Raw genomic sequence first — 17170 nt, 5'->3', positions numbered from 1 at the left:
CTGCCTCAGCCTCCTGAGTAGCTGGGATTACAGGCACGCACCACCATGCCCAGCTAATGTTTTTTGTATTTTTAGTAGAGACGGGGTTTCACCATGTTGACCAGGATGGTCTCCATCTCTTGACCTCGTGATCCACCCGCCTCGGCCTCCCAAAGTGCTGGGATTACAGGCTTGAGCCACCGCGCCCGGCCATAATCTATGTTCTTAACAATTAAAACAACAACTAGGCTAGCCACAGTGGCTCATGCCTGTAATCCCAGCACTTTGGGAGGCCGAGGTGGGCGAATCACCTGAGGTTGGGAGTTTGAGACCAGTCTGACCAACATGGAGAAACCCTGTCTCTACTAAAAATACAAAAAATTAGCAGGGCATGGTGGCGCATGCCTGTAATCCCAGCTACTTGGGAGACTGAGGTAGAAGAATTGCTTGAACCCTGAAGGCAGAGGTTGCAGTGAGCCGAGATTGCACCATTGCACTCCAGCCTGGGCAACAAGAGCAAAACTCCATCTTGGAAAACAACAATTAGCTCATAGTTTGATGTCAAGAGCTGCAACTCCAGTGCAGGGGATATAGCCCTAACCTAGGGATCTTACCTGGAGCCCCGTCCTGGCTTCTCACTGTATGAGCTCTGTCTAGCTCATACAAGTCACTGAGGTTGTTTTCTCATATATAACATGGAAGAAATACCAACTCCCTTTCTCTCAGAGATAATTAAGTAACAGCTGTTAAGGAAATCTGAAGTTCAGTACAAATGAGTGCATTGAATCCTCCTCTGAATTGCCACTCCACTACAGCCTGGGTGACAGAGTGAGACTCAGTCTCAGAAAAATAAATAAAAAATAAAAAAAAGAATCCTCCTCAGAATATCTGCACTGGTAGGGTTTCTCCTTGCTCAAGGTTTCATAGCCAGGCAGAGCTTTTTTTTTCCCCACTAAACACATTTACATAAAAACATAATTATTACTATCTCCCAGAATACCTAAGTTGTTAGAAATTTTGCTGCTTTCAGCTATATACCCAATGCATTCGATAAATTTTCTACCTCAAATTATGCTGCTATGCAAACCTCATGAGTTTTATGCATATGGGAAAATCAACTGTGGAAAATTTTGTTATAAAAATGCTCCAACCCGTTGACTTTAACAGAGCCAGAGAGGAAAACAATCAAGTAAAGAGAAACAGAAGAAAAGAGATGAGTTTCTTTTACGGGGATGAACTAGAAGGGATCTACCCTGCCCCCGTCATTTTTGCTTTTTGATTATAATTTTTCAAGAGGAGATATGATATTTAAATAGGCCCTAGAAACTTGCAGCTGATGAGAGAGAGATATAAGCTAACTTCACAGTGTGGGGAGCTCAACACGCCAAGTTTAAGAGAAGTATTAATTACTTCGGAGAATGCCATGAAAAAACTTGTCTGGTCAGTTTTCTTACTCTACAGTCCTAACTCGTATATTAAGTAATATTTTCAATGAAATCCTCTAATTTTGAGGAAAGGCTGACCTGGAGCCAATTTCCTGTGTACATCAGAGTGTCAGAAAACGAGTGCAAAAGTGCTCCTTTTTCTCTCCAATGGGATGAAATCCACCTAAATAGCCCTAACATTACCATTCTTCTAGAAATTAGCAGAAGAATTGTACTCCGTTGCAATTAGGAGGTGCTTCGTAATTTGTTTTTGTTTATGACCTGGTATTTTGTAGCTATAATTAATGAGGGATTCAATTCATTTTCAACAAAGCAATTTTTACAAATGCACATCATATTTACCAAGGGTATATCCAGAGAGGAGGACGATGATGGTGCCTTTGCATCAATGTAATTTATGTGGCAAAGCTTCACCTGGCTATGGGACCAAATGGCCCCTTCCAGGATTCTGAGTATTCCATTAATTCCCCTCTTTCCCTCAGCCACCCAACCTCTGATCACCAAGGCCAATGAATCCCCCAATTCTATCAACTCTCCTTCCCCACCACAACCAAAGTGAACTCAGGACACCTCCTTCCTCCTGCTTTGATGTGCAGAGCAGGCCCCTATCAGGCCTCCCTGCCTTAGTCTTGCCCCTTCTGATCTCCTCCTGCCACTGAGAATGTGAAGGGAAAGCCTGGCCACCTTGTTCTGGTGCTAGCACGTTCCATGACTCCTGAAAAGAGCCCTGATGTGAAGTGGATTCTTAGTCCTTTGCTTGTAAAACTCAGAGAATGATGCTTCATTGGATGGTTGTGAGGATTAAATGGCATAAAGTAAATGAAACCATTTGTTTTAAACAGTCCTAACTCATATATTACAGTAATATTTTCAATGAAATCCTCTAATTTTGAGGAATGGCGGACCTGGAGCCAATTTTAACAAATGAAACCATTTGTTTTAAACAAATGGTTTCATTTACTTTATGCCATTTAATTTTTTACATTGAAACAAATGTAAGAAATTATATTAGTGGAAATTTAAATTTACTAGATAATTCAGTAATTAAGTAAAGTAGTTAAATATAATTACTTGGGTACTTAAATTGATTTAATACATCATGCCAGAGGTTTGGTGGATTTACACAAGCTGGAATGAAAAAGCACTGATACTGATTTTTCTGTACATTACACATCAGATGTTACATCCTAATCAGTGCTCAGGTGGGAACTGTGCCTGTTACTCAGCAGGCAATCAATAATGCCTAAATAATAGTTTGTTCATAGTTTACATGCTGGGTTTGGTGATATGTAGACAGAGCTATACTCCTGATTATTTTTCCGAAAACCCCGTTAGACTACAAATCTACCTTTTCAACAGATGTGTCTACATAGGGTTACTCATCCTTATAGAAAAATAAAATGAAATCCCAATAATCTGCAGATGCTTATTTGGGCTAAAATCCCCCAAACATATTCTAAAGTAAATATTCAACAGTAATAAATACATGATAACCAATTTAATATCTAGTGAGTAGCCACAGCTGTGTATTAGGAAATGGTTGGAGTTTTATTAAGGCTCTGAATCATCAGAGATAAGTTTTGTGCCCCTGAACTAAAATAAACCTGTCATGGAAGTGTTCAGTAACAATGGAAGCAGAAGACCAAATATTCTCAGTGAGAGAGTTAATACAATAATGAAAAGAGAGATACATAAAATATTAGGCTCCTTGGAAAAGTTATGATTGTTTAATGGGTTATATCACAGCTACCTTGGACTTTAATAAGGTGTGATTATGAGACCAATATCACTCTACCAGGAAACATAACAAAATATGTGTTACTATTCATAGTAGTACAGCTATAGGCTCATAGTAACTGTTTCCTAAATATTCGCTGATTAAATTAATTAGCAAACAAGATTCAGAAGACTGTTCTATGGTTACCATTATTGATTCCAACATCTTTTAGTATCAATGCTATTTAAAAATAATGGTCTCATAATATTATCACGACAATTTTCCTAATGAGCTCATATAATATTCACAGTATATGTATGTATATGTGTGTATTCCACAATAACCTATGAAATACAATGCATTTCATAATCCTTCGTTATCCAGAAACAATCATTATGATAGATAATTTTCTAATATCCAACAAGTTGTGCAAGTGTTTTATGATGTTGGAACTTGTAATTTTCTGCAAATAGCTGTGGACTATTACAGGAATACAGACATGATAAATACAGGACCTAATGGCCACTGCTCCCCCACAATCCTGCAAGAGACATCAATAATCAATCACGGCACTTTTTCCCACTAAGCCTGGAATTTATCCTCAAATGTTGATTTTAACATAGTATTCCACACAGCACCTGTTAATCCATTCATTTATTCATTTAGCAAATATGATTTCTTAACTACGTGCAAGGCACCGTACCAGGGAGGCACACTGCAGATAAAAGTCACCCAAGACAGACATGGACCTTACCATCACAGGACTTAGATTAACAATGGATCTGACACCCAAAGTCATGATTGTTTGCTAGATCTGCTCTGTTGTATAGTTGAAATGGAACGAATTATAAATAGCAGTGTCTCTCTTTTGTGACTGAGTGAAGAGGCTTGCACTCCCTGCCTCCATAAAGCCATGTCTATTGAATAGTTTAGGAGCTAAAGGTGAAAATAGCTGAACACTGTTAATTAGAAAAAAAAAAAGATGGTGTTCTTTTTATTCATTTAAGTGTTCAATTTGCAAGTCACACTGATAAACTCACAAGAGAAAGTTTTATGAAACTATTAGAATGAATAAATTTTTCTCCCACTCCCCTATAGAGACGGGGGCAGTCCGTGACTCAGTGTGAAGTGTTTTCCTTTCTCCACAAATGTCGGAAAGAACACAATATGCTACGTAGAATTAGAAAAAGAGAACAGATGGCTGAGTTTATGGCTTTTTCCACCACTATCAAGCATGCTGTCTTTCCCCCTCAGCTGCAAAATTCTCTTAGTGTCTCTGCTCTTAATGCTGCGCCTTCCCCTCCCTGCCTCATTCCTGCCTGCCATCCTTTCATCCCTGCTTTAGAAGTGGGCTGACTTACCCAAGCAAAGGTCCCCGGCTTACATCCCACTCGTATGTGGAAGTGGGCTGACTGCATCCCTTCATGGCAAACTGCTTGGATGGTTTGTCCCTTACAGCTATCTAACCCCTGGACAAATGCAAAATGTCAAAACAGTTCGGAAAATCAGGGACGTGAAAGTGGCTCAGTCAAAATCAGGCTGATAGCAGCTATAAAGATGTTACTGTCAATAACAGGCAACTGTTCTGCTGTCTCCTAAGACTAATCCTGAATCAGGATAAGTACTGCTTGGGGAAAATACTGTCTAGTTGCTTTATTTCATAAATTAAAAAACAAAACAAAACAAAAAAAAACCATGGCCACCCATGGTGGCTGATGCCTATAATCCCAGCACTTTGGGGGGCTGAGGCAGGTGGATCACCTAAGGTCAGGAGTTTGAGACCAGCCTGACCAACATGGCGAAACCCCATCTCTACTAAAAATATAAAAATTAGCCAGGTGTGGTGGCATGTCCCTGTAATCCTAGCTACTCGGGAGGCTGAGGCAGGAGAATCGCTTGAACCTGGGAGGTGGAGGTTGCATTGAACTGAGATCATGCCATTGCACTCCAGCCTGGGCGACAGAGTGAGGCTCCATCTCAAAAAACAAAACAAACAAACAAATAAGAAAACTCACTAAAGTGTGAATTCTACTGTACTACCTCCAATGCAAAGACCCAGTTCTTGAAGTCACCAGTAGACCCACAATGTATATTTAGTGATAGATGCTGATGGTTGGTTGTTTTCTTTTGTTTTTTAACCTGATTCTATAACTGAAGTGCCTATTAATTTTGCTTGTGTTCTCTACAGCCGTGTGTGTGTGTGTGTGTGTGTGTCTGTGTCTGTGTGTGTGTGTGTGTGTGTGTGTATTTTTCTTTAATCCCCTCTAGATTTGGAAATTGACTAAAACTAAACAAGGAAGAAGAAAGTGACAGGCCATTTTTATTACTCTTTCTTACAGTTCCAGTTTTACTGTGAGTTTCTACTTCTTAAAAGATTTTGTATTTTTTCCCTTTGAATGTTACTTCATTTGTTCATTCTCTAAGGAAGAAAAAACAGTATCATAAAAATTATGAATGAATAAAAATGATTTTTCTATGAGTATCATAAAAAATGAATCAAACATGATTCCTTTTTACCCTTTGCCCTTTGCACTGTCTCCTGGTCAGTGCCAGTTCTCATGTCATTATAGTAGTTCCTCAGTGAACATGAAATAATACAACATTGTCCATTGGGACCAATTATGTAACACTCAAGAGATATAATAGCAACATTGAGTTTATTAATTTAGTAGAAACAATATTTTACAGTTCTAGCATATAAGAGAATGCAGTTATGTTAAATGACAAAAATCGTGTATTCTATTTTGGGCTTCTCAATAATTAAGAAATAGAGCTAAAATCCTTTCATTCATTTCTTCATCCAGCTATAGGCCAGATACTGTGCTAGGGTCTGTGGGTACAGACGTGACGTCTACAGACCAGTGTCTCTCTCTTTGTGGAGCACACAAGTGACTGACTGGGCCTTGACAACCCTGGTTAAAACTGACATTCATGAAAGTGTCTAGGACTAGGATGGAATCTCTTTCCTAACCCATTTCTTTCATACTCACTAGGAAATCCACCCTTCCAGTGGACCAGGGTAGATTTATGACCCACTGAAAAGCAACAGCAAACAGAACGTAGAAAATGGAAGTCTTACCACTAATAAATATATAGATTGCAGACTCTGTTCTCTTCTTCTTTGAAATAGGTACAGCTAGATATTTGCAGCTGTAGAAGCCAGTGTGGTTTGCTTGAGCTGCGTTCAAGGTCAAACTACTGCAGAATTGTTTCCCATTTCTTCCACAGGCAGATTTAGTTATGCTCAGCCTTTTGCTTTCCTTACTCACCGATTCAGGCAAAGACCATCCATGGGCTGCTTCCCCTCTGCAATCACAGATAAGAAAACAAAACATGATTATGGCTGGGCCCCGGGCTCAGCACCAGTTCCTAAGCATTCATTTTATTAGGAAGCTGAGGTCCTCTCTTAAGAGTAGTCATCTTCCTCTTTACGGGAAAGCAACACATTTAGAAAAGCTATTGAACAATACTCAGAAGAAAGATGCAGAACTATATGGGCATCCCTTCCCCCATTTCCCTGAGTGAGTAATGCTCTCCCTTCCCCATGAATCCCCTTTCATGGGAAGCTGGATGCATATGGTTTGCACTTTGCAGTTCACGGGCAATCACTGAGGTCCCTACCTTTCTACTTTGCCAGGGAATGATTTTGCCTCAGGCATGGTGACTACATTATTCCCAAACCATCACAGTCACTTACCTGCATTGGAGACGCAGCGTCTGGCCTGCTTGCATGACGTGCTGGGTGCCTTTTAAACTCAGTTCAGGACCTTTTAATTTTGAACCTGAACTAGATCCTGGAAAACAAATTTTTAAAATGTATTATTTGCAAATTACCTTCTTACCTTTTTTTTACTTATCTTTCCATAAAGGTGAGTTTTCATTTTTAATTTATTTACGTCTTTAATTTACTTGCATCTTTAATTTATATGCAAAAGATACACTAACAGAAATTTCTCTTCATTCACAAATTTTTTCTAGCTCTATCCTTGCTTATAAATATTACATATCCTTTTATACCAAATGACCTAAATAACACCCAAAAGCCTATTTATGTAGAATGTTAATGGATTCATATAGGTTCAATGCAATTATATTATAATATAAAATAACTTGTTGTAATATTCAAATATGTAATAATTTAGTAAAAACTTTTAGGAATAAATGTCAGTGTCATCCAAGATAGATTTCCAATACTGAACTTCTTCCAGTGTGGGCCATCTGCTCCTATAGGCCTGTCTCATCTTTTTTCTGAATAAAAAGTGCAGAAATTTTCCTGGGTTCTGGACTTAGTGCAATCATTAGTTGAGCAATGATATATTTTTGGCCAATCATTTCCCTTTCTGAACCAGTTTCCTCATTTGGAAAACTAATTTGAGAACCAAAATCAGTTTTAGAAGCCATTTGGTTTGTCTTACATAATCTATGAGTTCCCTCTAAAATGGTACAGTCACACTCTTACGTGACATTTGTCAAACATCTCACAGAGGATTGTTGTGAGGCAATGAAGTCAGGTGGTGAAAGTGCCTTAAAATCTACACATCTCTAGATGAGGCAATAATGACATCAATTTTAGTGACGAGTTCTGTCACCCTAGACAAATCATCTCTCTCTTCCCAGATCTCACTTCTCTTATCTGTAAAAAAGAGATTGGACTAGATGACCTTGAAATCTCTGACCTTCCATTTCTCACAGTCCCAGCCTGATATAGCTTGGATGTTCGCCCTCCACATCTGATGCTGAATTGTAATCCTCAGTGTTGGAGGTGGGGCCTGGTGGGGGGTGTCAGGTCAAGGGGGTGGATCCCCCACGCATGGCATGGCGCTGTTATTTAGATGTGATTATTTAAAAGTGTGTGGCACCTCCCCACTTCTCTTGTCCCTGCCCTCACCATGTGATACACCTGCTCCTGTTTTGCCTTTGACATGAGTAAGGGCTCCCTGAGGCCTCACCAGAAGGCAAACAGATGCTAGCACCATGCTTGTACAGCCTGCAGAACTGTGAGTCAATTATACCTCTTAATAAATTACCAAGCCTCAGATATTTCTGTTTGTTTGTTTTTTCCTCAGATATTTCTTTACAGCAATACAAAAACAGCCTAACAGTCAGCCTCATGATTTTTTGAACCATAGGTGCTATAGATGCTGAGCCTGCCTTGAAGCTCTTATCCACCAATCAGAATACTCTCAGTAAGGATCTCTCTCGCCTCCTGCCTCCCCTCATCCCTCACTCTCTCTTCTCCTTCTCCCTCTTATTCACCAGCCTCCTCCTCCTCCCCTCTTCCCAGGCAGCTGCAATGCCTTGGAAAGGCAGGGGATGAGGGGCCCAAGATTAGCATTCCTTGGGCAGGAATAGAAGTTAATGGGAGGGAGGAAAGATATTCTTGGAGAAAGGAAAGTTGAGTGTTGGGCACCAATCTCAGGGCATAGTTTTACTTTTAAAAAATCAGTTTAAGTAGTGGAAGTGAAGGCAGAAGCTTGAAGTGAATGGTCATGTAGGCTTTATCATTAGGTCACAGATCTGTGAGAGCAGATGCATGTGCCAAATACCGTGGTTATGCCCAGCAGAGCTCTCCAGCGTTTCTCTTGGGTTTGAATATATCAGAGAAAACTACATTCAGTTAGATCTGTGTTTGAAGCTTAGCTTTCCCACCTACTGACTGCATGACTTTGGCATCACTTAATTTGCTGCTCTTCAGCCTCCTCATGAGTGAAACCAGAAACCTTATGGACTACCTCATAGGCAGGGTGTGTGGATTCGGTGCTGTGCTGTGGAAGTGGCTGGCTTGTTGCCTGGCACATGGCAGATGCCCACTGTCACTGGCATCTAGAGGAATCACTTTCCCTCCCCATGCTTCTGTTAGAATATTTTGTTGGGTGTGTAACTGCAAATATATTAAATTAACATATGCTTTTCTGGTATTGCTAATAATAGAAATTAATACCTTTTTTAAATTCTATTTTATTTTTGAGACAGAGTTTCACTTTGTTTCCCAGGCTAGAGTGCAGTGGTGCGATCTCGACTCACCCTGCAACCTCCGCCTGCCAGGTTTAAGCAATTCTCGTGCCTTAGCCTCCCAAATAGCTAGGACCACAGGTGCATCCCACCAGAGCAGCTAATTTTTTGTATTTTCATTGGAGATAGAGTTTTGTCATGTTTGCCAGGCTGGTCTCAAACTCCTGACCTCAGGTGATCTCCCACCTTGGCCTCCCAAAGTGCTGTGATTATAGGCGTGAGCCCAGCCTAAATTAATATCCTAAAAGTAACTTTTATAGACAGTAGATCCTGGTATCAAAGCACTCCTAAATAAAATGGCTAAATATTAACTAAATTAAAATCCCTGTTTTATATGGATCCCATTGATCTATCAAATAACCTCCTAGAACAAGTCAACGCCTTCAGGTACCTAGGAACATATTTTAACTCATACTTATCCTTATGAGTTTCTTGAGGCAAACTGTAGCTCAGAGTCAGGGATCTGTAGAAACACCAGGCTTTTCTAAAGCCACGGATACACCTGCCCTGAGAAATCTCCACGCCAGAACAGTTTCTGCCCTTCTTTATGGCCTGGAACTCTGGGGATTTAACTGAGCAACTGTTCATGTGCTAGAAAAAAATTCATCAAAGCTTCCTGTGGAAAATTCTGGCATTACTTGTGGTTATCCCTATGGTCTCATTCTGGAGATGCTGAGCGCTCCAGTCCAGGAGAAGGAACGGTTCCCCTGTTTGTGACATGAGGTAAATCACACTGCCTACGTCTTGGTTTCTAAATCATATGAATCTTTCCTTATCAGCAACCCAGAACACCAGTACTCCTGACCCTCATCAGAGGAAACCGCTTACTTCAAAGAACCACCCAAAGCCCAGCTGAGAGAAGTGCTATTTATTTATTTATTTTTGAGATGGAGTTTTGCTCGTCACCCAGGCTAGAGTGCAATGGCACAATCTCGGCTCACTGTGGCCTCTGCCTCCCGGGTTCAAGTGATTCTCCTGCCTCAGCCTTCAGTGTTTTACTGGGATTATAGGCGTGCGCCACCACACCCAGCTAATTTTGTATTTTTAGTAAAGACTTCTTTAGTAGCGGTTTTGCCATGTTGGCCAGGTTGATCTCGAACTCCTGACCTCAGGTGATCTCCCACCTCGGCCTTCCAAAGTGCTGGGATTACAGACGTGAGTCACCTAGCCTGGCAAGAAGTGCTATTTAGAGAAGACCTCTGAAACAGTGTGCCCTCTAATTGTTCCTGTCTGCACTCGCCACGCTGTCCCCCAACCAGAAGACAACATAACTGAATGGTTAAAAGACACTGACAAGAATGGGGTTATTGTTAAGTTTAGGGGAAAATGCTAAAAAATATATATGTTGTTACATAATTTGTCTCCAGTAAGATCGTGAATTTTGCACTTGGAATGAGGAAGCTAGATAAAAATATACAACGAAAACAAAGGAAAACAGAAGTATAAGGAAACAAATTTCCAAGTAACTGGTGACTTCGAGTACATTACTATCCTTCAGTTAATAGGAAACTGGGATCTCACAAAGGTTATTGGAGGTGTCAAGTTTATAGTTTAACAGGAAAATGAATAGAAAAAGGGAAAGTGAAAATATTTATTTCTCAAATGCTTTAAACTCACATTATTAGGCCTTACAACGTTTCTCTGAGGCAGTTTAATGTCCATACACCTATCTGAGTAATGAAGATTCAACTAACTTTTTTTTTAGCATCTACTACATGCCAGACACTTGCCCATCTTATCAGTGATTTACATAAAGATAGATATGTATATACATATCCATAAACACGTGCATAGTAACAGCATAGGGAACTCAGCTTGCTCGCCTCAGTAGCTCACAGTCATACTGACCATTTAGATGATAAATCCACAGCCTATTTCATTTTCAAGGGTGGAGTGTCATAATTTAGCGATGGGGATCAAAACTTCCCACTGCTTTACATGGCAGCCTAGAAATCTGTTTTAAAAGAATGATTTTGTCCTCCCAATAAATGATCTTGTCCCTCCTGTGAACTACTGTTTTCATCAAAATCAATTATAATATAATCATAAGAGGCATACAAATCTCCTTACATCAGGAAGACTATTATTTAAACAAAACAAAACCAAAAGACTCAACACAGAGCATGAAAATGGGCTTTATCCCATGCTGCTTTGTTAGAAAAACTTAAGGTCAAGCAGTATGGGCTAATGGCATTAAAAAACCAACAGGTGAACATGGACTTATTTGAACACTGACACTTTGTATTGGTCTTCGCTGAGAATTTGCTTCATTGTGTTTCCGTTCTATATTATCTGGCAGGTGGAACAGAACTTTCCGACTCTTTGACACAAATCCCTTCTCTCCTTCCCCACATGCTAAACCTCACATAGAAAATCTATATATGTAGACTGTTCTAAAATGCCACCCTTCATTCCCCACCTTTGTTTCATTAGGCAAAACGGAACACCTTCTTTGACTTCAATGGGAAGAGTGAATACATATCCAAGTAAAGGATGGCTTTATTTTGCAACCAAATCCAAAGCCCAGATGATTGAGGCTCCTTATTCAAGTGCTCTTCAAAGCTACCACGATGGACACTAAAAAAGCCAACTCCCACTACAGGTCATTATGAACCAGATAGCCTTGCTGTCACTTTTAAAACTCAAGACTTGCCGAGCGCGGTGGCTCACGCCTGTAATCCCAGCACTTTGGGAGGCCGAGGCGGGTGGATCACGAGGTCAAGAGATCGAGACCATCCTGGTCAACATGGTGAAACCCCATCTCTACTAAAAATACAAAACATTAGCTGGGCATGGTGGCGCTTGCCTGTAATCCCAGCTACTCAGGAGGCTGAGGCAGGAGAATTGCCTGAACCCAGGAGGCGGAGGTTGCGGTGAGCTGAGATTGCGCCATTGCACTCCAGCCTGGGTAACAAGAGTGAAACTCCGTCCCCCCCAAAAAAATAATAAATGAAACAAAAAAAATAAAACTCAAGACTCTCAATCTGACTAAATATATCTTTAGAAAACTGCAATTTTTATTAATCTAAACAAAAACAGTGTTCTAGCTAGTCGAATGCCACTTCAAGGCAAATCTCCTGGCCCCTCTCTCACCAGATGCCACCTCAGTGCCCCTTAGTCTATTGAAGTCTGAGGGTTATTCTCTGTAAGAAAGGAGCTTTATTTGAATATAAATCACCAAACATCTGTGTTTTTCCATTTTTTATTATGAGTCATTAATCTCCCTAGCTCTGCCACTTACTAGTTCTGTTGTGGCCATGGGCAGGCCACATTAAGCCTCAGATTCTTTATCTGTCAATACAGAAGGTTAGACCTCGGTTTTTATGATGCTTTTCTGCTAACAATTTTGACCCTGGGATCACAGTAATTGATTACAATGTATAATTAAAAATCACATTTTAATAGTACTTACAGTTAGTAAAGAAACAACATCACAATTTTAAAAATCAACTAAGAATCTGAATAGACACCTTCCCAAAGAAGATATATAAATAACCAATAAGCCCATGAAAAGATGAAGGCCTTCATGAGTCATCAGGAACATGCAAATAAAAAACACAGGGAGACACCACTTCAGGCCAACTCGAATAGTTTAAATAAAAAAGACAGATAAGAACAAGTGTTGGTAAGAATGTGGAGAAACTGGAATCCTCTTACAACGCAGGGAGGATTTTTAAATGGTGTGACCCACTTTGGAAAACAGTATGGCAGTTCCTCGAATGCTTAAACATAGAGCTGATCATAATTTAAACACATGACTCAGCAATTAGACTTCTAGGTATCTATCCAAGACAGATAGATGAAAACACCGTCCACATAAAAAATGACACAGAAAGGTCCACAGCACTATTGCCTATAACAGCCAAAAAGAAACAACCTGGGCCCGGTGCAGTGGCTCACACCTGTAATCCCAGCACTTTGGGAGGCTGAGAAGGGCAAATCACCTGAGGTCAGGAGTTTGAGACCAGCCTGGCCAACATGGTGAAACCCCATCTCTACTAAAAATACAAAAATTAGCCGGGCATGGTGGTGCACACCTCTAGTCCCAGCTACTCGGGAGGCTGAGGCAGGAGAATGGCTTGAACCTGGAAGGTGGAGGTTGCAGTGAGCCGAGATGGCGCCATTGCATTGCAGCCTGGGTGACGGAGCGAGACTCCGTCAAAAGAGAAGAGAAGGGAAGAAGGAAAAGGGAAGAAGAGAGAAGAGAGAAGAGAGCAGGGAGGGTGGGAGGGAGGAAGAGAGGGAGGCAGGGAGGTAAAGGAAAGGAAAGAAAAGAAAGAAAAAAAGAAAGAAAGAAAGGAAAAGAAAAGAAAGAAAGGGAAAGGAAGGAAGGAAGGAAGGAAGAGAAAGAAAGAAAGAAAAAGGGAAAGAAAGAAGGAAAGAAAGAACCCAATGTCCATCAGCTGAATGGGTAAATAAAATATGGCATATCATTACAATGGAGTGTTATTTGGCAATAAAAAGGAATGAGATGCTGATACGTGCTGCCACACAGATTATCTTGAAAATATTATGCTGGTGCACAGAGAAAGTCACGTAAGCACACAATGAGAAAGCAGCTGTCTACAAGCCACAAGAGAGGCCTCAGGAGAGACCAGACCTGCCAGCACCTTGATCTCAAGTTTCCAGATTCCAGAATTATGAGAAAACAAATTCCTCTAGTGTTACTGTTAAAAAACAAAAACAGGCTGGGCATGGTGGGTCATGCTTGTAATCCCAGCACTTTGGGAGGCAAGAGCAGGTGCATCAACTGAGATCAGGAGTTTGAGACCAGCCTGGCCAACATGGTGAAACCCTGTCTCTACTAAAGATACAAAAATTAGCCAGGTGTGGTGGTGCACACCTGTCCTCCCAGCTACCCAGGAGGCTGAGGCATGAGAATCACTTGAAGCTGGAGGTAGAGGTTTCAGTGAGTTGAGATCCCCTGCACTCCAGCCTGGGCCACAGAGGGAGACTCTGTCTCAAAAACAAAACAAAACAAAAAACCCACAAATCACTGTACTAAGTAAAAGAAGCCAGTCACAAATGGCCACACATTATATGATTCCATTTCAGGGCTTTGGGGGAGGGGATGGAGAGTGACTGATAATCAGCATGGGGTTTCTTCTGGGGCATGAAAATGTTCTCAAATTAGATTAATGGTGATGGTTGCACAACTCTTGAATGTACTAAAAACCACTGAATTATATACTTTAATATTCTTGTCTCTTACAGTCATATTTTGGGGTGTCATATTCTGGTCTCCTATAGTATGTGAGCTTTATCTCAATAAAGCTGCTATTTTTAAAAACCCAACAACTTATAACTAAAGTAATCATAGAGTTATGTTGAAGGCCTAGAATATCCAGTTATTTTGAAATTTGTTGTCACATATGTGTGAGGTTTTACACTAGTTTTTCCAGCTTAAAACTTTGGAAGGCTGATTTTAGAGAAATAATTTTTCCTTCATGTTCAGTAACATCACTACATAAGAGAAGTTTACAAACATGTTGCAAAAAACTTGCTGTTCCCTCCCCCATTACAATCTTTTAAATTTAATTCAGTGTTAGTTTTAAATCAATCCTAATTGCATATTTTGAATTTTCCCTATTTAAATTGAAATTTTTAACAAATTATGTTGCTAAGACTCTCTGAAGAAATGTGTTTCCTTTTACATCAAATTTTTTCATTTCTAATTTATTTGTTTTTAACTTAAAGCTCTGTATATTCCATTTATTTCAAATGAAATGCATCTGTCTTTGATTTTGCATACTGTGTTTTCAGTAGTACATAATCCTACATGATAAATGGCCTCTTCATCTAAATAGAGATTCCCAAGTATCGTGTTTCCAAAATTTGAATTTAAGATCATGAGCCCTTTACAAAGGTTGTTCGAGGTTAATTAAACATAATTCACAATAAAAGAAGATATTCTTTCCTTAAGATGTAGCTTATTAAATGCCTAATTCTCATAGACTGGATCTCACAGAATCTTTGTGGTTGGTGGCAAGGGCGGGAGAAGGGTAAAGAATGTAATTGCAAAATTCCAGAAGCTACCAACGTTTTTATTTGCAATGCTAATTCTTATAGGGCGCTGATACTTAATTAAAAAGTTAACTCTGGTTCTTAACCTCTGTGTCATACCTCTATCCAAGTACTTATCAGGTAATATAAAGTGGACATTAAAACTGAATGCCTAGATTAAAATTACCACATTAAATGGAGACTACACTACCAGCTATGCTGGCAGGGACTATGCTTTGATGAAGAGCATTATACTGTCCCATCTCCTCTCACTTCCAGAATGATGGAGAAAGGCCAGAGAGTCCATATTCCGTCTACCAACAGCCTAAATAGATGATGGGAAAGCTATGGGAATTCGTATGAACTGAAAGCATATTTTTTAAGTCCCACAATTAGCAATAACATTGATTTTTTAAATGTCGGGTTTGTTTTCCAAAACAACTGGCCTTAAATCAAGGAAGAATGTAAAGAAATGAAAGGATGTGCACAAAAATACACACACACACACACACACACACACACACACAAACACACACACGCACCTGCTGACATGCATGCACATACTTTTCTGTCCATGAAAACTTCAAGTTTGTTTGCGTGGTGGTGGGGATGTTGATGTAGAACTAGAAGAGGTTTTTGGTGTGTGCTTTAATTACATTTTTCATTCAGATTAGGCTTAGGGAAAGCTCTTTCTAGGCTGGGATTTAGAAATTTACTTGTATGTGGCAAGACCATGAAGCAATGGCTCACTGCTGACTAATCCCTTATGCAGATAAGATTTGTGACTTTTACATAGGCAACTTTACAAATATGTAATATTTTATTTTAGGGTAACTGTGTTATTGGTCTTCAGGGTCCACAATAGAACTGAATGTTTAGGTAGCTGCTGTCCAGCAACATTATATTTCATTTGTAGAAAGTTTCTAATCCTAGGAACCTGCTTTTTCCTTTAAATCTTTATAGTATATTAAACTCACTATTTTACCACACTGATTTCTTGCTTTAGACGTTTTGCCATTCTAATTAATCCCCAAACTATTAGATTCAGTATGTGCAGTCTCTGATCTCAAAGCCCGAATGGAAAATTCAAAGTAGCCATGTATATAGCATTTATGTCTTGAATCCAGGTGTCAAAAAATAAATCAAGAAATTACCTAAATGTGTAATGCCAGCAATTAGCATTGGCACTTCTCTCCAAGTATGTTCATTTCAATAATTCTGCTCTGGTTTGTTCATTTTAAGGCTGTCCTACAATTCATATTTTAATTGTCTTGTCAACGAAAATTGTAATTAGGTTTTGTAGCTCTTGGCGCAAAGGACATCACACTGTTAGCCACTGAAGTGGCAGAAGTCTAAAATCATCGGAACTTGGACAGTTTTCATCCCATCCATACATGGGTCATTAACTTTACTCATTTTTTCCTTAAGCTTTATAAAAGTTATTTAAAAGGAAAAAAAAATCTGTGTGGTTTAAAATGCTTACCAGGAAAAAATGCTCTAATAACATCAACATTCCTACTGTCAATGTTTACGAGGGAAACATGTCTTCTGCGTGCCTCTCTGAGCTTTTTACTTGACACTGGCTTCTCTGAGGGTCACAGTTGAACAGGGCACATTCATTGATCACTAGGCCTGTCACCAAGCTGCCATCAGGGACCTACCCTTCCAATGACCTATAGCCATGCACAACTCCTTTTCGTGTGACATCAGTTAATTAAGGTTGGTTTGGGAGAAATCTCCTGCTGACCAAAGAGTTACCTTTTCCCAAAAAATGCCCTACTCCTACATCACTGGCTTGGTATTAAATGAGTTCAGAAACCACTTCCCTAGAGCTGTCTAACAACATGTCATTTCAATTTACCATACGATGTCATGAAAGTTGTCTGAGCTGCCTGGGGCAAAGGTCAAGATCTGGCTGACAGGGCACGAGACATCACTTGTAAAATACTCGGTAGAGAAGTCTGGTAGCCCTTCACCTGGTTATGCAAAGGGCCATGAACAGAGCAAACACTCT

The 17170-nt window shown here is 39.9% G+C and overlaps 1 protein-coding gene across 2 annotated transcripts in view; it reads right to left on the bottom strand.

Moving 5' to 3' along the window:
* FLT1 (fms related receptor tyrosine kinase 1) overlaps positions 1-17170 on the bottom strand; it is a 197116-nt gene that overhangs the window by 160756 nt on the left and 19190 nt on the right. For both annotated transcript variants that reach the window (XM_017537494.2, XM_017537496.2), the window contains 2 exons: positions 6839-6935; positions 6221-6447 (listed from right to left, as the gene is read on the bottom strand). In XM_017537494.2, the coding sequence (XP_017392983.1) occupies positions 6221-6447; positions 6839-6935 (324 nt within the window). The remainder of the gene's footprint in view (positions 1-6220; positions 6448-6838; positions 6936-17170) is intronic.

This window comes from Cebus imitator, unplaced genomic scaffold (genome assembly GCF_001604975.1).
Source record: "Cebus imitator isolate Cc_AM_T3 unplaced genomic scaffold, Cebus_imitator-1.0 Scaffold103, whole genome shotgun sequence".
Taxonomy (NCBI): Eukaryota; Metazoa; Chordata; class Mammalia; order Primates; family Cebidae; genus Cebus; species Cebus imitator.
This window is presented reverse-complemented; position numbering and strand designations above follow the sequence as displayed.